Here is a 26,499-nt window from a genome sequence, read left to right as displayed (position 1 = left end):
TGCATGTCTCTGCTCTCACAGGCAGCTGATGGTCATGGTCACTGCGGTCAAGCCTGCTCTGCGTTACCTAACTGGAGCAAAAGTTGGATGCAGAAGAGCTGAGCATTGGTTTACACTCTGGAACTGGCACCGATGCCTAAGTGAGCAGCAGTGACATAAGAGCATTTCCTCTAAGGATGGAAGCAGAGGTATTGATAAGGCTTTGAACATCCTGAAGCTGACGTTATGCATGAGAGCATAACTGAGGCAACTCAACATCCCAAAACATTCTGTCTACACGTGCACCGTCAAGTCATATGACCTTGAAACGGAGTAACAAGTGAAAATGTGAGTAAAGCACGACGTCCTGCAGGGATGTAGAGATTTGTTTAAAACCTTGGGTAAATGTAATCCTGGGTTCTCTATCTACTTCTCACTGCTCTTTCTCTACCCTGGGCTAGTAATTAATCCTGGGTCGCCATGTTTCAAAATTTCACACTATACATTTGTAAACACTGTTATTTGTATATTAACACTCTTATTTGCATATATGCTGCGTATATCATAGATAGATAGATAGATATACAGTAGATATAGATACAGTATGAGGTCAACAACATTGAAAAGTTTCAATCCAGTCTGGCTTTGGTTTTAAGCCTCCTGAAATGTATCAAAGCAGATGCTGAAAATTAAACAGCAAAACAACAGATGCTGAAATTAAACAGCATTTCTGTGGCTGTACAAAGTGCATTAATACTTAATGAGATGTTTGTTTAGTTGGTAATGCTTTTTATAAGAAGGTTCAATTCATTAACACTAGTTAATGCATTTGATTTCATGAACTAAAATACTTTTTTTCACAGCATTTATTAATCTAGATTAATGTTAATTTGTAAATATAAGTGACATTTTTAGCATTAATTCATGTTTATTCACAACACACTAACAAATTATCATTTAGACAAGAAAGGGTTAGAGTCAGACTTGTAACCCACAGGTCACAGGTTCGAGTCTACCGACAGGGATTGTAGGTGGAGGGAGTGAATGACCAGTGCTCAATACCACAACTGAGGTGAAACCCTTGAGCAAGGCACCGAACCCAAAACTGCTCCCTGGGTGCACAAAAAATGTGTGTTTGTTTGTTCACTAGTCACTGCTGTGTGTGTGCAGTTGGATAGGTTAAATACAAAGCACACATTCTGGGTATGGGTCACCATACTTGGCCACACATCCTTTCCTTTCCTTTGTAAAAAAAAATATAAATTATGGTAATGCAACCTTTAAAAAGTTTGGAGACTAAGATTTTTTATTTTGTTTTATTTTAGTCTCTAATTCTAATCAAGACTGCATTTATTTAATCAAAAACATAGAACAACAGATAAAAGTTAAATGTTGAATTAGTATTACAATTTTATATTTACAATTTTAATTTTTAATATATCTTAAAATGTATTCCTTTGATGGCAAAGTGAAATTTTCAGCAGTCGTTACTCTATTCTTTAGTGTATTTATCAGCATGTATTTTAAATATAACATTATAAATGTCTTTACTGTAACTTATTAATCAATTCAATGTATCCTTGTCAAAAAATTAATAAATGCTGCAAAAGTAAGGTTCGTTTTTACCCCTCTTTGATGGCTTCCTAACTATCTTACCTAAAAAGTCTTGTTTTCTTTTACTGTAATTTTTGGTGCTCCAACTAGACAAGCACCAAACTGACAAGAAGCATCACAGAAATCCATGCAGATGGTATTTTCAGCAGCGAGGCATCTGACCTAACACAAAAAAACAGATTTTCTCATATTGCTTTCTGCTACAACACCTCCATCTTCCTGTGACCACCCAAACATGAACAGACCCATCCACAAACACTCACTGGATCTCCATGTGACAGAATTTTAATGCCGTACATACACAAACTGATGGGACACTTAAATCGAGCTTTTCAGATGTCACACTGCATTCCAGAGAAAGTGACAAAAAAGCGGAGTGGTTGCGAATGTGCTCGAATGAGTGTCATCTTTGCTTTCATGTGTTCTGCGCTGGAAACAAAGTGCTGACACTGTGTAGAAGCTTTAATCCAATAAAGACACAAGCACTTGCTTTATATGGCACATCCCTGTCCAATTCTTGCCATTTGATGTCCGCATAGTACTAGCTCTTGAGCTCTTCACAAGGGAAACGGAGGACGATTAAAAGTCTAGGCTAAAAGCACATGTTGTAAAAGAAGGCCTCTGTCATCCACTAGTGTCACTGTGGCCTTTAAGATAACCTTCCTCTGTTGAGAACGAATACAATACAGACGCCGCCAATGATCACAAGTGCTTCAATAACATCACTGAGTGTACGTTTTAAATAGAGCAGACCTTTTCACAATAGACTGCTCCTTTTTCAAGACCTCAGACTTGTGCCTCTATTACATCGACATTTTTTCGCCATGTCCTTTTCTTGCTGTTTCGATTTTCAAACTCCTCACAAAAAGATACACTTTCTAAAACCCTGACTTTCTTCAGTGTATCAGTTAACGCTGTTTTAACAGCTACTGAATAATGCAGTACCTCATCATTTTCGAGCCCAGACATCACATCAGCTCCGAGGCACAACCTAATACATTTGAAATAACCAAGGCATCATGGATCTCTTCGATCAGAGAGTCATTTTTCATCACTAGCTTTTGAGAATCAAGATTGAGTTGATGAATTTACCACGGGCCTCAGACTCAACCCATCCATCCACATAAAATATCGAGGTCCTCGGAGCTAAAAAAAACAAAGGGCGGACATCACAAACCATGGCGGTTAAGTTTTAGCATTCACACAGAAGGTGTCGGAAGAATAATATATACTTGGGATCATCTCCAGCATTCAAACTTGTGAGTTGTGAAGTGTCAAGCCTTGCAGGATTCATCTCCTACGCCTAACTGCGAGGTTCAATTTATCTTCCCCAATAGCTGTATATGGTAGAGCAGTTTTGTATGACCACTGCCAGCTGCCTTAATCCTAGCCTGGGTTGCACTTACATGGCCTAATTCAGCAGATCTAATTCAGAGATCATTTAAAAGCTGCAGGACTGGAGCCCCGAGCCTCCGGCCCTGCAAAACTGGAGACCGCGCATTAAAAATCCTCCATATCATAGACGCTCTACTGTTTACTCGCGCATAGCCGGTATGGTGCGTGCAACGGCACAATCTGTCGCTGAATCTGGTCTTTGTCTCATGCAGGTGAGGGATTTTAGTCCACTCGAGTCAGTCAGCAGAACTGCAGTACAAACTGACAATGCAAGGAAGGATGACACCAGCATCACTTTCAGCTCTGGCATATATCAAATATCTGAAAAGACAAAACATTGGTCTTACCTCCGAAAACTTGCTGGAGAGCTGCAGCAGGAATGATGGGGAAGAAAAAAGAGAATAATAAATCAATAACACAGAATTCACCATTTGTCACTGAGGCTGTCGAAACTATAATGAGAAGAATAAATGCCCTTGGTGAAGTTTGTACGCGTGTGTTATTGCTAGGTGAGACTTTCAAAATATCAAGTTAGGTTATGGTTCATATTTAAGTAAATAGATCTTGTTTGAATACCAAATCCTGCTATTATGAACCAAAAGTTACATGGAAAACAGCTAAAATGCAAACTACTATAAATACACATTTAATAAAAGTGTGTAGGCCTACTTGTAATCCTACACTTCATAAATATTCAGGTGTGGGAGCAAAACATCATGTGGATCCAAGAAAAATCATATGCATCAGTAAGATAAGCGTTCAAGGAACTCAGAGGGTGAAAGTCATTTTTAAGTGGTTAAAGAGTATTACTCAAATATCTGAGGGCATGTGAACTAAAATACCACCTGAGTATACAGTAAGTACGCATAAATGTTATTGGCAGCAACTTTAAAAAGCTCATAATTGCATCCTTGGGAGTCTACAGTAGATTTCAGTCTGACTAAAACATGATAAAAATGCATGCACCGCTTGTTTGAGTCATAAATCAAGTCATACCCTCAAATGTTATTGTCATTACTGCAGATGACTGTTTATAGTAGATGTCTTGATGATTAGACTCATGGGAGCTGGGATGCATGTTGCTCATGTTGGTTTCTGAGACACAATGATTAAATCTATAAATGGGAGTTTCTTCAAGTTCGAAAGACTTTTATTTCCCAGGGGTTGATTTTTATTAAAACTAACAACTAACAACTTTTTTCTTTGTGCTATATGAAGGTCATATTAAACCTGTCTTGAAACTTTTAACCAACTCTGCGGCCCAAAACGCCAACTGTACTTCTCTACTATATAGTTGGTGAGAAACGGAATGCATGATATTCATAAAACAGTTGGTGAAAAGAACCATGATGACAGTTTGTAAACTCTGACAACATGCATCTGATTCAGACGGCTTGTGATTTAGAACACACCCTGTATCATAGTTTCTTTTTGGTAAAGATTTTTACTTTTTTCCCTAGGAACACTAAAATATTCTACCCAAATCAACTGAAATAAGAATTTGTATTACAATATGTAACCCCACCGTAAACATATGAATTACTATGTTTAAAACAATGATAACAAAGAGTGAAATGATTGGTTTGTCAAGTACACACACAAAAAAAAAAGTGTCCAATTTTGATGAGAAATTAGACTCGTATCTAGTCTGTGATTTGTGAAGAAATCAAAGCTAGAATGAACCATATGAATAGAACATTTTCAACCCTTGGGGTGTAGAAAATTCTTCTTAAAAATTGCCTGTAAATGTCTCATTATGCTAAATTATCACCAAGTGGTGTGTTTCTCATTAAGTCAAGTATCTCGGTCTTGTTTTAGGAATTGATCGGTCATTGCTCTCATTGATCGGAGCTTATGCACCATAGTTTTTGATTGAAAGAAAGCATTATTTGTGAATAATTCTGGCAGTGCTCACTCCAAAACTGAAGTAACAAGTGCAACAAGGTGGATGAAAAAAAATAAAATAAATTGGGGGGGCTGTCTATTAATCACTAAGTTTTATTCTACTGCAATAACACTAAATAGAATTTTCGGGAAAAAGAAAATCCCATCCAGGTCAAAATGACTGGAACACAAGATGAGGGTTAACCATGTGTCATTTCAAATCAAGCTTTTGCAAAAAATAAATAAATTAATTAATTGTGACTACATTTCAGTCTTAAGTGTCAATTTTTATTGAAACTGAGAGTTATACATAATCTGAAAGCTGAATAAATAACCTTTCAATTGATGTATGGTTTGTGAGGATCTAACAATATTTAACTGAGATACAACTATTTGAAAATCTGGAATCTGAGCGTGCAAAAAAATCTAAATACTGAGAAAATCCAAATAAATTCTTAACAATGGATATTACTAATCAAAAATTGAGTTTTGATATATTTACGGTAAGAAATTTAGAAAATGTATTCATGGAACAGGATCTTTACTTAATGAATTTGGCATAAAAGAAAAATCGATAATTTTGACCCCTACAATGTTTTTTTGGCTATTGCTAAAAATATACCCAAGTGACTTAAGACGTCACATTTGACCAAAAAATGTTTAAATTTCATTCACACCATTTTCCTTGATATTAAATGTAGAGTAAATATACAGTACATAATCTGTGATGTGTAGCAAATGACACTGGAAGGGGAAAAAATGGCAGATTTCTTCTTCTGCATGCAAATCAACTGTTGGACAATTTAGCAGACAAATTTAGGAGAAAAATTAAAATTAGAAACAAATATAACACTATTTACTTTAAATAAATTCGTCAAACCATTGTCATTACCATCGAGCAAAGTGACTTGCTTTTATAGCACTTATAGCAACAATATATATTGTATCAAATCTGTTTTTCAGAAAACAATGCCTTCATATATACTTGTTGTAGATAAATGTTCATGTTCAAGTGAAGAGAGAGAATGTACCATGCTTTCCTCCTCCAAGGCACACATTACAATATATGTAAATTACAAAGCTAAATATTATCTACTTACATAATATGAATAACACTAATCATGTGTTCATTGTTTTAATTATTCATATGAATAAATCTGGGTAGAAAAACAAAAAGTAATTTGGGACTCATTAATACCGTAATTTGAATGTAATGACGTTGAAAACACATTCTCCAAGAGGCCAAAAGGTCAGGTGCTTCCTTAATGACATACTCGAGACCACAGGACCGACTCAGGCGAGCGCAGGGCCAAGCGAGGCACGGAAAGCCTCTACTATGAAATAACAGGAGTCAAGGGAGTACGTCAAAGGCTTGCTAGGTGGAGCTAGTGTGGGGCTGGATGGTCTAGTCATGGAAGGTGAGTCAGATCACTGTTGCCACTGTGATAATGAGGAGAAAGTAGCTGTGAGAGGATTTGTTTGCAGCTCTTAAAAGGTGGAGGGCAACAATCCTCGCTCTAAAACACTAATGAGAACACATGGTGGCTTCCACATGGCCATTGAAAACACAGACCTAACCCTGCAGCCAATTAAAGAGGGATCTTTGCGAATGTTATTTTGCGATCATCATTATGTGGCCATGGAGACGCCGGCATGTAAACGAGCACCTGGGAGAGGGAGCGCTGCTTTATTATCCATTTTCCTAATCTCGGTCACTCAGTGGCTACAAATTAAATCCGAGGCTTCCAAGCAGATCTTAATGGACTGCTTTATCAATGAAAAGGCAATTAGGACTATGTCTGTCAGATACCACAGGTGCGAGGGGGACGTTAGCGCACCCCAACAATGTTTGCAAAGGGAAACTGAAAGCACATCAAAAGCTGGGACAAAAGACGACACAAAACCCTCAGTGCAAATGCTGCTCGATTGCCTGGAGCGAGACAGTAAATCTCTTAATCACACTGTGTTTGTGGGAGCTGCTTGCTTGGCTCTGGATATCAGGCCATGCAAAACTGTCAGCCGTCCATAAATCACGAGGGCCGCTTTAACCTTTACAAGTGCTCTCCTCGGCTCCCTCAAATTGTTCATGGCGACAAAGTCCCGGAGAATTGTAATGAATCGAGCATAGCCGTGAGGGCTGACATGGTGACAGTGTCTGGAGCTTCTCAAAATGAGCGTGCGAGGCTAGTGCCACGCGGGTTTTTAGCATGATCTCAGCCTGTCAGTCTTAAAAAGCCAGAGTGGCATGTAATCTGTCTCTATTTAGTGAAGTGATTCTAATCCCTCTCTTGATCTGAATCAGATCCTCCAGTGTGAACTCGAATGAGACGAGGCATCTCCATCTACCACCACAATAGGGGCAGTGTCTGTTTACAGTAGCTAAATTATGCAATCCACAGACTTTTTTGATTGTTATTGCAGTAAATCAATAAAATAGGTGTCAGCAACTTAACAAAACAGCTTCTCATCTGGAGCATGGCTTCTCACCAGCATCTTATTGGCAGCTAGTATTATTATCTGTTTTTGTAACAGTTCGTTTGATCATCCTGCATAATTGCAGGTGAAAAAGTTATTCTTTTTAATCAGGCAAAAGTAACACAGATGCTGAAAATCACTTTCACAATGTCTCACTTTAACTGTACCTTAAAGCTGGAATGAGCAGCCTAGTCCCCTGCCAGCTTCAAGAAACGCATAGGGATACCTCTTTTTGGTGAGCACCTGTCTCACGATTGTTAATGCATTCTTTAAAAAAAAACATTATATGAAAAAATTATTCCTAAACTACTTGTTCACTCAATCTCAATACCATTGCTGTTTTAGTCTCCAAGGGCACAAAAGTAGGGGTAACACTTTAGTATAGGGACCAATTCTCACTAATAACTAGTTGCTTATTAGTAGTGTAAATCAGATTTTTTTGTCATGATACGATACGATATTGATGCTCACACCCAGTGATGCGATATTTTTCGATACTTCAAAAAATTCTACCATACGATTACGTTTCAATCTGATACAGGAGTATATTGATCGATAGATCTCACAAATGCAACCAAAATATATAATAAGAACATTTATCTGAAATTTTTACATTCTGTACCTCAGTTGGAACATTCACAAAAACAACAAAAAATAGGCCTACACATTTTTTTAATAATAAAAAACAATTGGAAAACAATTCTGGCTGCTACTATGGGTTCAGTGCTAAAAATCTTTTCTACAGATACCACATTACAAGCAATAGCAGGAAATAAATGCAATGCAACAAAGACATAAGTTCAATAAACAGTGCTTTTCAGGTTTGAAAACTACATTTCCAGGTATGCTACAGAAATGTAAGGCTAAACACATGTAAAATAAATGCACAGTCTTCACTGTATAAATTAAATATAGATTAATCATTTTTGATGTTACAACATGATGTTATTTAATCAAGAGCAGCGAGTACTTTAAGCTTTTGCTTTCACTTTAAGAACAAAACACGGATTTAATATACTGATACGCATGCCTTTTCTTTCTAACTGTTTATGTAGAGACATATGTCTAAACGACTGTGTTTACTAGGATATTCACCAAAACACGCATTTTGATTTAATTTTTTATTATTAATTAATATGATATTAATCCATGCACAAAAAAGCAGAAGATTTAGTATTTGACTGGTCTAGACACTGTTGTCTGTTTGCTAGCTTGCGCTTAGATGTGTGCACTGAAAACTTCTGTTCCACCAACAATCCCGAGCATCTTTTATACTTTGGGCAGGGGCAGTCCTTATATAAAGTCCAGATAAATGAGTTTGAGCGAGAATGCACACGTTGCCGATAATGCATAGACGAACATTATGTGAAAATGCGAACAGTTCAAAATGGTCCCTATACTTTATATGTATGTGGCGAGTGGGGCGGGGCCGAGAGGCGTGGGAACGAGGAGTGAGGCCAGGTGTAGTGATTGGAGATGAGCTACACCTGAGCCCCACCGTCGGTATCGAGTCCCACGTAGGAGATGGAAGGATATAAAACTGGAGCGACGACCGTGAAGGACGAGAGAGGACCAGGCCTGGGATATTATTTTATGTTTTGGCTTTTATTTGTGCGCGTCAGTCGCCGTGAGGGGCTGACGCGCTGTTTTGTATTTACTTTGAGTATTAAAATGCTTTTTGATTGTGCGCCGGTTCCCGCCTCCTTCTTCCGGGTTTCGGCACCACTGTAACGATTCAAACAAATCTCCATATTCATCGGGAAGAAGGAGGCGGGAACCGGCGCACAATCAAAAAGCATTTTAATACTCAAAGTAAATACAAAACAGCGCGTCAGCCCCTCACGGCGACTGACGCGCACAAATAAAAGCCAAAACATAAAATAATATCCCAGGCCTGGTCCTCTCTCGTCCTTCACGGTCGTCGCTCCAGTTTTATATCCTTCCATCTCCTACGTGGGACTCGATACCGACGGTGGGGCTCAGGTGTAGCTCATCTCCAATCACTACACCTGGCCTCACTCCTCGTTCCCACGCCTCTCGGCCCCGCCCCACTCGCCACAATGTATACTACAGATATTGATATATTATGTGTGGCATCGATGCACTGTATCGTCAAACATCGTGTCGATGTATCGATCCATATCGATGAATCGTTACAACCCTACTTATTAGCATGCCTATTAATAACATATTGGCTGCTTATTAATACTTATAAAGCACATATTCTGCATGACCATTTTCTACATCCCTAATCCTACCCCTAAACTTAACAACTACCTTATTAACCATTAATAAGCAGCAAATTAGTAGCTTTTTAAAGCAAAAGTCATAGTTAATGGTTTGCTAATACCAAGAATTTGAGCTTAAAATAAAGTGCGACCAAAGTAATATTTTTACCCGGATGTCTACTTGGTAAACAAGTGCACTTTTGCTAAAATTGTAGGAGTGAAAGTCTAAGTCTGGGCCAAGGTTATAAGAAAATGTATTCATTAAAGGCTTCTTTTTTTTTAAGCATAAAGGCTGGAGTATGAAGGCATGATAAAATATTTACAAGAACAATCTAACCTTCATATATATATATATATATAAAAAAAAATGTTTGCTTAAAAAACATAAATAAAAAATATACAGTTCTTGTAATTGAAGAAACAGTCATTAATATATAATTTGATAATATACTGATCCTAGCATTATGGTCTGATGTTCTACACCATTTAAATTACATATAAAAACATTTTTTTTAAATCAGGAACTAATAAATGTTATTCAAATTACATCAATGACACTTAAGAACTTATTTAATGAGAATTATGTAGCAAGTAGTAAACTAAATAAGTAACAAGCAACCCTGATGTTTTGTGGATGAAAACCATGAACTCCAGGAATACCCATTTGTAGCTCGTCAGTCTGCCTTTATTTTCCACCATACAGATTTTGAAAATGCAAAGCCACACAAGCAAACCAGCAAATGCACTTGAGTGCACAGGGAAGGGATTTGGAGTGTCTTTCCTAGGTCTAAGAGCAAATCTGACAAGCTCCACCAAGCTCCTTTTATTAAACAAAGAAAGCAAATGCAAGCAATATCTAACACGAAGATCCTTTCCCCTCTGAGAAGTAGAGCTAGCATTAATTTTGACCTTGCAAAGACCTGCCGCAAAAATCAGGTGGTGTGTTGACAGATCATGTAGACCTACTGATAACCGAGTGTTCCTCGCATGAAAGAAAATAAGTGGGTGAATCATGAGGGACACTCAGTTGGAAAATTACGTTTCATATGAATTCTCATCCTCCTCCTGTGCCAATTTTTTTTTTCACTGACACCAAAGATAGATGTCAATATCTATATATCTATATGTAGAACTGATATTTGATCTTCCTGTAATTCAAATATATCCAACATTATTAGTAACACCAAATTCATTCGAACAGTTCGAAAAAAATCTGCATTAAAAGGAATACTTCACACAAAAATAAACGTTATTTACTCTTGATTCGGTCAGCAGTTTCAAGTTAACAGCTCACTGGAGGGGAAGATTATCAATAAAAAAAATCTTCAATTTCAGCCCGTTCCTCACAGGAAGCTATTATAAGGTGTCAAAAGACAGGGACTGTGTTGTATTGCAAATGGCCACCAAGCAAAATTAACAAGGCAGCTGAAAAGACTCCATGTCCTGCTTTAATTACTTGCTGAATTGCTGCCTTGTGTGTAAACCATTATTTGGCTTCTTGTGCCCTCTGCCAAGTGCGGTAAACTACGGTGCTGATTACCGCACAACCGGGCTACTGGCGAAAACACACAAGCCCTGAGCCGGGTGAATGTAGCTAACCTCACTCGCTTGAGTTTTGGCCCCAAAAGAAATACAAAACTGCACAATGGCAGCAGATGCCTGTCTGAAAGCGAAATACAGACATGCTTGCATCCTTGGCACACACAGCTCGATGTTGAGGGCGACCCAGACTAATTTGTGTTGATAAATAAGACAGACTCTCTGTCTACATTATTTAATCCTGGGGAGCGGATGGCCTTGTTTTCACAGTGAAAGCTTGTTCCCTGTACACTTAAAGAAAAGCCTCTGCGAATCGAGTCTCTGATACAGACTAAAATGCCCACAGAAGTCCAACGCTACTGCACATGAAAAGCTTTTTTTTGTTTGATACAAACTAGACCTCTTCGGGCACTGTGCTCTTGCTTTTAAAGAAATAATAAGTAGACTGTTCGGGTGGGCGGTATGACCAAAACCTTATATCACTGTGTGAGTAATTGTATATCATGGTAACCGTATATATAATGATAAAGTTATTTCTGCAATATTGAAACCACTGTCACTCAAACAGTATGGCACTAGTATTGCCAGGGTCATGGGTTTGATCCCCAGGGAAGCCATTAACCGATAGAAGGTAAACGCATCTACCAAATTCATAACTGTAAAATAAAATAAAGAAAATCCTAAAAAAAATATCATGACTATAATGAAAAGTTAATGAATATAATGCAAGTTATTCATAAATACAAGTTATTAAAGATGCTATAAAGATGAATATTTGGTTAGCAAACAATTTAAATAATTTAAAAATACAAATATTATAAACAATGAATCAGTGAATCAAATAAATTATACTGATTAATAAATTAAAAGTTATTTTCTTATACTATTAAATACATTTGCACATTTTGGTTTGTTTGTACTAGTGATTGGACAAACTCATGAATAAATAAATAGAAATTAACATAAAATACATTACAAAAAAACTAATTGACATTAATATAACAATAACAACTATAGCTCGATATACTGAGTGAATGTTCTTTTTTTCTGAATAGATGGAAAAATTGAAAAGAAAAGAAAAGAAAAGAAAAGAACAGAACACTGGAAGCACCCATCTGTGACAGTTTGCAAAGTATATTATTTTTGCTTGCTATAGTTTTTTGCTTGGTGTCAGACTCTTCAAACCACAACAAGGATATACCGCAGTATAAACGCTCCAGCAGAATCTCCTCCAGCTTTTCAAGACTGTGGTACCATACAAATAAAAGTAAAAGCCTGCTTTCGTCATCTCCAGACTTATAAAAGCATCCCGTTAATGAGGGACACTTGTGCCTGTATTCCATTCTGCTTATTTGCCTTTTAAAATGGTAACCGTATTGATTTTAAGAGCTCCCAGCAGGCCCGTGTTAATGCTGTATATATATATGTGGCGATTATACAGCATCTGCCCAGCACTGCAGTTTATGTACCACTCATGCATTGGGTTGAGATCTCATTAGCATGCTTGATGCAGATGCAAGAGAAAAGATGCACACACTGCTGATATATCGCTTTGGCCTAGATTTCCATTGTGGCTAGTGCAGCCTTAATTGATACTGACGGTCCTCTTAGCTTTGAGGGTAAAAGCCCGCGAAATATCACCTGGGAGGTTTGACAAGGGCACGGCGATGGAGACCACTTCCCACTCACAGTCTGGGAATATTGTTAAATATGAAAAGACACGCGTGTAATTAACCGCCACCGTTTGATGAGTCTCTGCTAATTCTTCAGAGGATTTGTTATATCAATACTTAACTAGAAATAATAATTACACCGTGACTCTTGATTATCTATGCATTTTTTTAAATACTTAAATACTCCTCTGTGTTTGATAAGTCGGTCTTCCGATGGATAATCCCTGGAGTAAAAGCAAGGATTTAAGGCGTATGAAAACCAATTGTTCCTTTTAATATTGTCCTTTACCAGTGTCGAATCCAATTTGCTCTATCAACTTTCAGGATGATTTATTTTTCTGTTCTTAACGTCTCCCCGTCCCACATATCTCTATTCTTTTGAAGCACCAGAATATTTCATCTTAATTCGAAACGCACTTGCTGGACTCCGTCACGCTGGCGTTCTCTCGGTACAGAGCAAAGCGCCGCTTCCCGCCGACTCCACAGTGGGTAACCTGAGACTGCATTAAGTGAAAAGCCAAGCGCGAGCTGCCACGGTCTCTGTTCAATTAGAAGGAGAAAACGGGCCAAATATATTTCTGTATGAAGTCATGCAGATTTGGCCTCGGGTTTAACACTGTACCGCCATATGACAGACTGTGTCTTCTCTGAAGGGCAGAGACATTGCTGAGTGGCCCTAATTAGTCTACATATGTCACCTAGAACGGTTTCTATGGCAAATTGCTCTCCCATGCTCCAACACATGTCCATGTTTTCATCAAATTAGTACTGGAATATGCTACACAAGCATACAGATTGTACACAGCTAAAATTACTAATGCAAACACAGTTCTGATCATTTTCTGGTGGAATACATCAGTCCGGAAGGCTCGGATATGATTTACTAGTGCTTTGTATTGGATTTCACATAATAATACGGATCTAAAATGAAAGATGTCTCACTGTGATAATGCTGCCATGATTTAGTGGATTATTACTTTGGCAGGTAGCATGATTTTCATATAAAATCTTTAAACTAGATTTCCCCCTCTTTATGTTTAGCTACATTTTCCAATATTTAAAAGGCTAAAAGAAACCATGTTATTTAAATAAAGCTTACAGCAGGATACAAATAATGTGCTATATGCTTATCTTTCCGTCGTATATGTTTGAGATGCTTTCCCCCCCATATCAATCCTTTATTTACAGTTAAAATAAACTGTTTTTTTTTTTGTCTGAACATCTGTAAACATGCAAACCCTCTGAACCTGGTCTAATGAGATCTACATCCAAAGATACCTCATTAGCTATAAATTCTCGAGGCATTTTAAAAAGCTAATGTGCAGTAATACCAGACCATCTGAAACACACCACAGTAAAAGTGTTTTTTCAGTGCTTCATTAAAGTCAGCATGAAATGAAAATTCAGCCTGTTATAGAACCCATTCCTTTTTTTTTCTTTTTTGACCTCATCATTTTAAAATAAAAATGTCATATTTCAGTATGCTGTACTCTCCAATCATTTATTCTGCTAAAACTTCACCTTTTTTCACCTACCCCCATTTTAATGCTACACCCACATCTAAATCAATCAACAACCGATGCATAGAAGCAAGTCTGTTCCTGTTACACCTGGATGCATGTCACAACATGGAAGAAAAGATCTGCTGCAACTTCCGTTTAATCACAACTTCAAAGGAATGGTTCAGCTACACTTTCTTTACTCATCGTCATTCCAAGCCTGTATGAATTTATATTCTAAAAAATGCAAAAGGTGATTTTTTTGGAGAACATCCTGTCCACTCTTCTTAACATAATGAAAGTGAACTAGACCTCAGTGTCAAGTAGCAAAAATGGTCAAATTTTTTTTTTCTATATATATTAAAACACCACAAATGCATCACAGATGTCGTCCATCTGAAAACCATGATATTCATAGACTTCTAAAGTCATATAATAGCTTTGTGTGTATTTTGAACACACAGTTTAACTCCTTGAAAACTGAAATCTGCCCTAAACTTGAACTCACTGGTTCACTGATCAGGTCACATTGGATAACAGTTCACTGGAGAGGACGAATATCACTGAATATAGTCTTCATTTAAGTCTGTTCCTCACACAAAGCTCTCGTATGGCTTCAGAAGACTTGAAACATACAGTAGTACACAATTCGTATAAACCACTTTTAAGCTGCTTTTGCACCCTTTTCAAATCTTCAAAATCCCATCATTGTAACTAATAGAAAAGAGTGACCAGAATATAGTTCGAAACGAAAATCACCCTCATTTTGTTCCAAACCCATGCAGTGGCAGAATTTCCATGTTTGGCTGAGCTATTTCTACATTTCAACATCGTGCTGCAGTTGCACTGTAGATATTGCAAACATTTTTGCAGTCCAACTGCAGTTTAAGAGCAGAGGATGAAGATAACACAAACACTCAACCAAACGATTAGAAAACAGGCAGACCAGATCAGATAATGGTTAATAATTTCCAACTCCTGAGCCCTTGAGTTCCTTAAAAGCAAACATTTTACCTTGACAGCAAAGCATGTTATCAAGTAAGAAATTGTGATAAGTACATCTTCAAGTTATGTAAGGCCTTGAAGCACATCACCTTGCTTACCTTCAGTGCAGTATTTCCCTTTGTAGCCAGTATTGGAGCAATCGCACAGCACCTCGCTGTCACGGATGGAGCAGCGTCCTCCATTGCTGCAGGGGTTTTGTTTGGTACACAGGTATTCCAGATCATTCTTCACACCCTGACTGTCCAGGAGAGCAGGAGGAGTCTCTCCTAACATCAAGTTTGCGATCAGGCCTCGGAAAGGCGGCTCGTACTTGACCGTGCTGGACGTGAGGGCCGAGAGGCGCACATCCGGTGGGATGCCACCCACGTACAAGTCGCTCGCCACCATCATTTCCCTTCGCTTGGACTTCACCTCCGCCACTTTGCTCTCCCCGTCCATTGCCAACATGGTCTCACGGTAATTCCTCGTGAGCAGCACGCGATGCCAGCGTTCATCGTTGACGTGTGTCTCCATGTGCAACGAGGCCGGCTCGCCGCAGTGGATGGCGAAGCGCAACTGCAGACGGCCGTCGTTGATCAAGAGCTCCAGGAAGTCACAGTTGCCGCCATCGTCCAGGTACAGCACTACAGCTTTGCTTATATTCGTCTTCATGGTGAAGCTCAGCTCGCCGGTGGCTCCCGCCTCCCAGGGTCCATAGCGGACCCACTGACCGGGCAGACCGTCGAACTCCAGAGCCATGGTGACTGCGATGGCCACCATGAGTCCCAGCCAAACAGAGGCCTGCGAGAACTTCACACCGCACCTCCACTTCCGCGTCATCATCTTCCAAGCGTGCTCCTAATCCTCCTTTTCTAATGTTCCGTTTCTCTTAATCCACTGCAGAGGAGAGATTTATTCCCAGTCTAGCGTATTAATTTATCTGGCCTTTCCAAAATAGCACTGCAGAAATAGCAAGGTCCCAGTTTTCTAAAAAAAACCTAATATTTTAGAGTTTCTTTTCACTTGATTCTCCATCTTGATTCTCTTCTGAATAACTCCATTGAGGAACACTTCTGAAAGAACATATATATGTATATATAAAACTCACACGGTACTTAGTGCTTTGAAATCTAAAACTGCCCTAAAAATCTAGTTGACTCGACATGTTAAAAGACCGATTTATGCATCTCACCCTCTAGCAAAAGTAGGATTACTGCTGCGGTTGTATTTTTCGTTTTGTGGGTAGTAGGTCAAATACATGATTTCTCTCCCCAGAAAACCTCAGCTTCCTTTAGAGAAGTGCATCTGCATTCCACCGGTAAGCCGTCACCACCAGAAATCCAATGTCCAGGCCTGAAAGTTGAAAAATAAAACAGACAGTATGTTAATTTATGACCAAACTCACATGCACTCCTAAATTTTGTCTGTGACTCACATCAAAGTACAATCATTTCTTCATGCCGTTGGTTGTGAATTTCTATTAGGAGACCAGTTTGATCACAAAATCAAGACCTGGCAGTTTTATTCCCTCAGCTAAGAATCTTTGAGCATAATGAAATCAATCTTTAATGCACTTTGCATTGTAACAGACTGGGCTAGTAGACAGATCCCCTCACTGGCTTTGCAAATTTGCCGATCAGTTCACAGATGAATATTCACAAACCAGCTCGCAGCTAGTGTTTTAAACAGCTTTGAGCCCCCTGAAGCCCTCTCAGTCAATCAACACCTCTCTCTTTCACCCATATAGTGGCTGAGCATAGTAGTTCACTAGACACAGCGTCTGACAGCAGAGGATGACAGATAATAAGACAGAATGTGAGCGTAGTACGGGCATCAGGTGAGGAGTGTAAATGATGCATGTTTATTAATGAGGAGTATGCAACGGCATGATCACACCACACTCCTTTTATTTGTGCGCTCTGTATGTGTGCCGAATTCATTAAAGGGAATATGCAAATCTGTGATAACTGCTCAATGCTTACAGCAAATCAACAGTAACGTCTGATATTGCGGGTCAGTTATGAGTGCTAGGCTGTGGAGTTTGCAGCAGACTATTGCAATATACGGCACACTGTAGGAATTCCACAACATATAACCAATCACATATCAAGAGTCCGGATATATTCATAATCATTTTATGAATTAGTACTTGATCAACAGAAAACACAATAGCTATTTTAAAAAAAAGTGTTTAATACTTGGTTTCCATTGGTAGTTTGATGTAAACTGAGGCAAGCATTTCACAAAGTTTTTTGAATATAGTATACATTTATAAAAAACAAAACCCAACAATCAATCAGGAAATCAATTAATCAATCAGTCAATCAATGTTTGTCATTACTGAAAGAAATACTACTACTAATAATAATAATAATAAATAACTAAATAAATGAAAAAATAAAGGCTGTCAAATTGATTAATCGTGATTAACTGCATCCGAAATATAAGTTTGTTTACATAATACATGTCTGTGTACTGTGTATATTTATATTTATATATACATAAACACACACACATACACACACAAACAAATGTATACATTTGAGAAATACATAATTATATATATATTTATATTTATGTATAAAATAACTATATATATATATATATATATATATATATATATATATATATATATATATATATATATATATATATATATACACGTATATATATATATATATATATATATATATATATATGTATATATATATATATATATATATATATATATATATATATATATATATATATACACAAACACGTAAATATTTCTTAAATGTGTGTGTTTACATATGAATATACACTGTATACACGTTTTATTTGTAAACACAATCCTTTATTTTGGATGAGATGAATCGCAATCGGTTTGACTGCCCTAAAATACATTTTAAAAAATCATCATCACCATCAAGCCTAATTTAGATACAAGATGACAAATGACTTGAAATATCTATTAAAATATCCATGGCCCAGCACTGTTTCAATGAATGAGGGAGATGCTACCGTGGTCAAAAATTAAACAAACAGCATGTTTCTCATGACTACATAGTATAAAAGCAAATGCACCATAAAACAACAACAACAACAACAATAATAATAATAATAATAATAATAATAATATTTACCTTTAAAATAAATAAATAAATAAACAAATAACTATTCTTGCTAAAAAGTTGACAAATGACTTAGTTAAAATACCGATGGCCCAGCACTGTTTCATAGTCAAAATAGAACACAAACAGTGTGTTTTCCATGAATACATAGTAAAAAAGCAATTGCACCATACAATAATAATAATAATGATGATGATGATTGCTATAAATAAAATTATTATCGTTATCATGGCAAATTATTTAATTAAAATATCCAGTGAATGAAAGAATTATTGCTGATATGATTAAATTGAAAAAGCTTGCTTTACATGAATGTCATATAAAAGCAATCTCACCACACAATAATAATAATAATAATAATAATATACTACTAACTGAAATACTACTACTACTGAAATCAATCAATCAATCAATCAGACCTAATTTAGACATATAATGACAAAGAAGTCATTAAAATACCCACAGAGCACGTTTTCAGTGAATGTATCACGCTGGGATCCAGGTGGTTAGAGAATAAGACAGATGAATAAGGTAACAAGTGAAGTGATGAAGACATAAGAAAGGTTTCTGAGATGAATTACCACGCACAAATGTGGCGCAACTGCTGAGTAAATTTGGCCCAGGAAAACAGATCACCGTGCAGCAGGGTGCCGTACAGAGCTCAGGGGTCCCCTCTGTTCCTCTGGCCTCATCAGCATCCATAAATAAAGGAGCTTGCATGGCAGAAGAGACGATATTAAAGCAATATGCTCTCCGTGTGCAAAGAAAAATTAATTTGATCACACAAAATGCAAGCCTAATTTCTCATTTGCTTCTAATTAATTACTGTGATTGTGCACAAGAGGACTTTTCAAAAGACCTTAAAAGTGATAACAGCTTTTCTGCCTTTCAAAACCTGGCCTTAAATAATGCTCTCCACTCGTTGGGGAAAGAGCATAAGTATGAATAGAAGGGTCTATTAGGTCGTTTTCTGCAAATAGTAGACAGGGGAAAAAAAGATGAAGTGCTGAAGATAAATTAAAAGGCCTGTTTTAAAAGGTTACCAATGGCACAGAATCTGTGGAAAATATTTAAAAAGGTCTTGTGAAAGATTATGTTCTCTTATGTTTGTCAAAGGATTAGTGACAACATTTTTAATAGCCGTACAGCCATACAGCATGCAGCACTGTGCAATAAAGCCAACGTGCACACATGGGGATGGGAGGGGAGAGAAGAAATATAAAGCATAATTGAAATGAAAAGTAGTTCAATTTAGATGGAATTGGCTCCTGTAACACTCAATCCTTTGCTATTCCAAATATATCGGCCATGTAATTCCGCTTTAACGTGGCAGACAGACTGTTCTCCCCACAGAAGGATCATTTTGTACTGCTGCATTGCATGCATTGTTCTGGAAGTGACAATGACTTTATAGTCTGTAAGTAACAAATTGACATGAATGTAGTGTCTCTCAAAGCGACCCCATCTCGCACTTTATCAGCACATGCCAAAGTGCTTCGGGTGCATGGCGTGCTCATTTGTAACAGGTCTTGCTAAACATATGCATGTTGGGAAACCAGTTGGAAATCCAAATAGAAAGCATTCCTCTCTTTCTACCGGTACGGTCATTGTCATTAAGGTCATTATCTGCCCTTGAGCGTGATGCATGACTACAACACAGTGCATAACAACGAAAAGAGCAGGAGAGGCGGCCTTGACAAAGTGTTTGGCATGTTCCTGTCCACTCGTGACAGTGAGAAAACCCAATCCGAATTGTTATCTTCCCCCTAATAATGTTTTAGTGCAGATTTAAGCACTCCACCCTTGCTGATCAAAGCCCAGTTCCCAGGTCAGTGTGCTATCTGAGCTAGAACCAAATAGAATTAGCCATGCTTTCTGCTCTTACATTGGAGAGTAATGGACAGCATAAGGATGCACTGAGGGCACTTTAGGGAGCGAGTCCGTGGCGTGAATTTACAATTAGCACATACGCAACAAAACGCCCACTGAATACATGAGCATCTTTTGTCAAGCTTATATTTAAAGATCACACTCAAATTAGCACATTCATATTCAATTAAGCATTGCGGTTCTGCCTCACATTATTTCCTCTTGATGTTTCTTTTAATTAGCCAAACCAAATCAGCATGATTAAAAACAGAGTCCTCCTCCGCCACCTACCCACACGGAATGGCAGTTCCGGTAAAAATCTGCCCCCTTTTGTAGCTGCAGAAGAGCATCCGGGGCTGCGCTAAGCAAGAATGGCAGATGGTTAGCAAATGGTTGGTTCAGATTGTGTGTTCATGACTTCAGAGTTCTTGGTCCATACGAGGAGAGATAATTGAGATGAGGTATGTGACTAGCCGCAAGGGAGATGGTAGCCTCCTTCTATGGCAGAAAAGCCGGCTGTCCTTTCAGAACCACGGACAGCAGCCAGCAAATATCAGCACCACGGACAGCGCCGCTGACCCACCATCAGTTAGAGCTCCAGGCTTGGATGTGAGATCAGTACAGCGGCATAGGATGCAGCCGAAATCCCATTTAAGCAGAACTGTGTGAGGCTCAGAGGGAGAGAGCTATAAGCTTAAAGTCCCAGATGATTGGTCTAACTCCACCTGTCCGTGATGGACGAAGGGTTCAAAGCAAGAGCAGGCAGAGGCTAGCAAACTCTTTGACATGCTTTCTGTAATCTAACACCCACTGGACCATCGCTTCAACCCATCTTTGTGGAAAACTTGCCCTTTTAACTGTGAAGTCTCATTGGAGGTGGGAATGCATTCGACCCAAGGCTACCAACCACAGCTCTGTGGAGAAAACGGCAACATTAAACTCCTCTTGACATTTCCAAACTGACTAGCTTCTAGTTTCCAAGTTTCCATCTCAAGATCTGTTTAATAACAGGGTGTTTCAAGCACTTATGTCCTAGAGCATGATATTTATATTTTTCATATTTGTCATATAAAAATCTAATAAAAAATGTATTGAAAACTTATCAGGCAATTCTACTTCTTAAATAATTAATTTTATTGTTTTATACGAATAAAACCATAAAATCTAAATGAAAGACCCAGACTTTTATCTTAAAATATGAAAATCCATCATAAAAATATGCATGACATTAACAAGCTACGGTCATTTAATTCTAAAAGTGTTTAAATGTCATTTCTACAGTTTATTAATAAATTACTATTAGTACTTTTATTAGTATCTGCATTAGTATATATATTATTAAATTATTTATTATTACTAGAAGTAAACATAAAATAGCTTGTACTATGTAATAAAAAAACAACAAAAATAAATGCATATTTTATACATTTATTTTATATAACGTAGTATACTATAATACAGTGACAGGTTATATTTTTTTATTTTCTGAACAATTTCTGTATAATTTTATACATGATATTTACCGCTATCATTTTTATTAAATTGTTATTATTGTTAGTGAAATATGATTGATATAATAAAAAGTACATCATAGTACAAGTATTTTTTTGCATAATTTCAGTATCACTTTTAACATTACATTTATTATTATTATTATTAGTGAAATATGATTTATATTACGGATGTAACAATATACAAATCTCGCAATACTATAATATCACAATATTTAGTTGAAGATATATTTATTGCAATATAAAAAAAGACAAATGAAGAAAAATAAAAGATAAATGATTCTATCTAATGCACTTTGAGAGTTCAAAATTAAGAGCTGCAACCCATGTTCTTAACTAAGAAAACTTACCGGTAAGTTAGAAAACGTCAGTGAATTGACTTGTTCCTGAACTTTAAAGGGGACTCAACCCTCTTTTTATTTGTGGTATACAGTCTCAGTTTAAATTACGTTCACACTGGTGTTTTAGGAAGCTAAACAAATTAGATTATAATAATAGTTATAATAACAACAATGGCAGTAATAGCCATATATTGTAAAACAATTGCACTGTAAAATAAATGAAAATTAATATTTAATAGTTTTTTTTTCATATAATTTTTGCTTTACACTACAGTAAGATAAATTACAATACTTCTTTCCTAATTTCTTGAAAGAGATTTAAAAAATTGGACTGCATACTAACTGTCACCGCTAACTGTCAGCAATTCATACTGCACATTTAAGCTTTTATTTTGACAAAACGGCAGGACAGTATAGCTTTTATTTTTACGGAAAACTCCAGCTCCAGTGAAAACAGGCTTACAAAACACACATCTCACTACAATTTAGTGAAATGCTGTAATCAACTACCATAAAAAAAAAAAAAGTGAAAGTGACGTGACATTCAGCCAAGTATGGTGACCCATACTCAGAATTTGTGCTCTGCATTTATCCCATCCAAAGTGCACACACACACCCGGTGCAGTGGGCAGCCATTTATGCCCGAGACTCGAACCCACAACCCTAGGGTTAGGAGTCAAACTCTCTAACCACTAGGCCACGACTTCCCCAAGTGAAGTGCATACTTCATTCATGCGCTCAGCTAAAATAAAGCCTAAATGATGGCTGATGCGTTCCCAAACACATGCTAAACTCACAGCATGTGCAATAAATGAGTTCACTGCAGTCATTCACTGTGAACAGAGCCGTTCTGAGGCTTGGGAAACACTGGATCATGAGCTAACCGCATGAATGAAGTGTGCACTTCGCTTTGACACATGCAGTGCAAACAGACTTGGTGAAGGGATTAAGCAGTATTGTGCTTATGGTTTTAATTCATTTGACAGATACTGTGTCAAAGCATAATGACCCAAAATACAACTTTAAAACCCTTTTATGTTAGAATAATACGTTTAAATATATATTTAAAAACTACACTTTTTGCCTGGAAGAGAGTTTTTAATGTTGTCATGTGCCCACGGTAATATCAAGACAGTTTTGGTATTGTGATATTTCGATATTGATAATATCGTTACATCCCTAATTTATATATTGTCCTATCTAATAAGAATAAGAATTATAATATAATATGATATAATATAATATGATATAATATTAATTGGAGTCTTGGGTTATGGCTGAGTCATAGCTACTGCATAGTTATTCTTTAAAAGCACTGAAAATAAAAATGGCTAGTACTACAAATTATGCAAAGAATCCAGGTCTTATTAAAACTGAGTGCTTGCCAGTGCTGTGTAGTGTTGAGGAAACCCCTCAAAAGTACACATCAGGAATTAGCATCAACTTGCTAAGCAGTGAACAAGTGTTTACCATTTACACAGCAGTAATTGTGTCTAAAAAAGGCCAAATAGGAGCATACAAAAATATTCACTTCATTGTATATATTTACACACTTAGTATGCTCTTGACAGCTTGATGTGAATACGAGCAGGGACTTAAGAATTTACAAGGGACTATTCTAGAGAAAATATGATCTTCATAAGCATTTATATCGAAGTTCATCCAAATGTTGCTGTATGAAAGAGGCTCTCTGAATACCATCCACTGGAGTGCAGCAGGAGTTGTGATGCTCCATTAAAAATGTGTGTACGTGTTAACGTGAGATGGAGAGAGAAGGAGAAGGAAGAAAGGAGGGGGTGAAAAGAGGGGGTGGACGGAGACAAGCAAAGTCGCTGGAGGGAGAAATAACACTTACAATGAAATACACAGACATATTTCCATTATTAAAGCATCTAACATGTGATCCAAAGACAACTTTAATTGCACAGGTGCCTAAAACGATTGTACTGTCTACATGCATTCAGAACATCCGTGATGCCTCGGGTAAAATAATGCAGAACGTGAAGGAGGGGGAAGAGGGAACTCTGAGAGGCGGAGCTATTTTGATAGACGCATGCCTCGACTCTGGCGACAGCTGCGGAGTCCACTCAATGACAAATTGTCAAGCACATAATCGCAGGGTAAAACACACAAGATCTAATTACCACACATTGTCTGAGTTTCCCCTTCATTCGATCTTGCAGGTGCCAGAAATAATTGCCATGTCTCAAAAGCAAAGAGTAGGCAAAGGCAAATCGAAAGAGCTGCAGCTAATGGAATACGGGCCGAGGCGACTGTTGTTTTAAAAACCCCTCCGGTAAGAAACCATTGAGCTGCGAAGTGGTTCTGCAAGTATGCATGCGTTGTGTTTTTCCTGACATATTGCAGAGTATGCAAAAAAAAGCCCCTGGTATATCTGCATTGCATTATCAGACTTGCCATTCTGTCTGTTTTTCCAGCATGCTTCCAAGGTTTGGAGGGTTTAACGGCTGTAGGAAGTGGGGGGGTTGACCGCGGGGAGTGCGAAGATGCGGGCAGACAGGGGTGGTCAAGACGTTGTGTGGTGGCTGTTGGAAGGGACGGAGCCTGGCGGCTGAGATGTGAATGGAGGCGAGGGAAGGGAGGACACTGTCTTGGCTGACTGGATGGAGTAGCCCTGGAGACCCTGGTGTGATGTAGTGCAGTGCAGAGCGTGGAGCAAGCGATAAGGTCAGGGCACAGCAGATACAGCATGTGGGCCTGCAGTCCTACAGGACCGTCTCATTTGTTTCCTATCACTTTCGCAGTCCAAAGGGAAGTGTGAGCAAGCAGTAACAAGGGGAGGACATAAATAAAGCTAGGCTCATGTCACATCTTGAGGATGATATGACACAATGCTGAGGTTCGGTCTGTCCCACATGCACGGGGTCGTAGTTCCTGGGGGAGACCACAAGACTTGCACTTTCAACAATTATTTTCAATATTACAGTGAATGTTGTAAATATTTGTCCTTTCTGCCCCCTGTGCCCAGAATCCCCATACAGGTGAAGATCAGACATGGCAGGTGTATGACTATTTAATGAACCAGAAAGAGAGCAAAATAGTCTGGTTCTTAGAAAAATCACATTAATTTTGCATAATAGGTGCCCTTAAACTAACATTTACAGGGGTTAATATGCTGTAAAAATGTATTGCTCAATATAAGTTATTTAGATTTTTTTACAAAAAAAATACACAATAACAAATTGGATTATGTTTCAATATTTATTCAATATTTATTTATTCTTGTTATGGTGTTAAATTGCACCATCATTTGTTACATTCCATCAGCATGTTTTAATTCAAATCATTTCATTACAGTCATGCATTCTTTGGTGTCTCCATCTCCATTATTTGTAATGACATCAAAAATCAAAAAGCCAAACATTCTTGTCAGTAATTCTGAGTAATACTCGGCAATCCTTTGTATATTTTGGTTTAGATTCAAATTGAAGTTAGTATGCTTTGAGCTGGTTGGTTTGATTCATATCTTAGAACTCTTTATTTAGCAATGTTCAGAAAATCCCCACTGAGAAAACAAATGGGAAAAAATACTTTCAGAATAAAACATGGCCAGAGAACAACATAGTCCATTGCAGTGCATTTGTCATTCGGACAATTCTCCAGTGCAACTTGTCTATCATTAAATGGACAAGGATGAACCTCCCTGTTTCTAATCCAATCAATATATATCCACAACACCTCACAATGGATGGCAGGTGTGACCTCGATGGCTCTCGAATGGAATCAAATGTAAAGAAAATCAATAGGGTGAGAATCAACAACAGGGAACGAGGGGTGACAGTCTTTAGTTAACTGATGCTTCTGGCTCGGCCCACGCAATTCGACAACAAAGTCGTTGCCTAACTTGCTCATCCCGTCCCTGGCTTTTCACGCTAACCGGCTGTGACAACTATGACACAAGCAGTCACATTAGCATACCACTTCAGTTTGTATCCTGTGCAATTTACCTACTCCAGTGGATACCAAAGTGACACAGTGGCATTATTTCTCCCCCTCTGCTGTACATAAGAAAGCCATGTGTGTATTCAATGAGCGGAAATGTACACACCCGCATCACGGTCCCAAACCGCTGCTGTTAACCGTAACTGATATTATCTATCACAAGCCATGTGAGATGGAGCTTAAAGTCATGAAAAACATGATACAATGTAGAGATATTATAGAGATGTATCTGCATCATAAACTAACACATTGCTAGACTTTTTAACCTCATAAGGCACATTACAGTTAGTAGCTCATTCCACATCCACAAGTCACTATAAGTCCTACAGTTGTTCTCCTTTTGTTCATGCAGCGGGTTTGGGGTCGTACCCTGTACCCCATCACTCTCAGTGGGCTCTGCTGAGGTGGATAAACCCTGGAGCAGCGGTGGAT

At 37.8% G+C, this 26,499-nt stretch overlaps 1 protein-coding gene across 14 annotated transcripts in view; it reads right to left on the bottom strand.

The window, feature by feature from the left end:
* The window catches only part of nrxn2a (neurexin 2a), a 336,553-nt gene that overhangs the window by 271,576 nt on the left and 38,478 nt on the right, over positions 1-26,499 (bottom strand). For all 14 annotated transcript variants that reach the window (XM_026195944.1, XM_026195946.1, XM_026195947.1 and 11 more), the window contains exons 2-4: positions 16,463-16,623; positions 15,390-16,343; positions 3,336-3,356 (exon numbers count right to left, since the gene is read on the bottom strand). In XM_026195944.1, the coding sequence (XP_026051729.1) occupies positions 3,336-3,356; positions 15,390-16,113 (745 nt within the window). In that variant the 5' untranslated portion in view covers positions 16,114-16,343; positions 16,463-16,623. The remainder of the gene's footprint in view (positions 1-3,335; positions 3,357-15,389; positions 16,344-16,462; positions 16,624-26,499) is intronic.

The sequence above is a fragment of the Carassius auratus genome, chromosome 21 (genome assembly GCF_003368295.1).
Source record: "Carassius auratus strain Wakin chromosome 21, ASM336829v1, whole genome shotgun sequence".
Taxonomy (NCBI): domain Eukaryota; kingdom Metazoa; phylum Chordata; class Actinopteri; order Cypriniformes; family Cyprinidae; genus Carassius; species Carassius auratus.
This window is presented reverse-complemented; position numbering and strand designations above follow the sequence as displayed.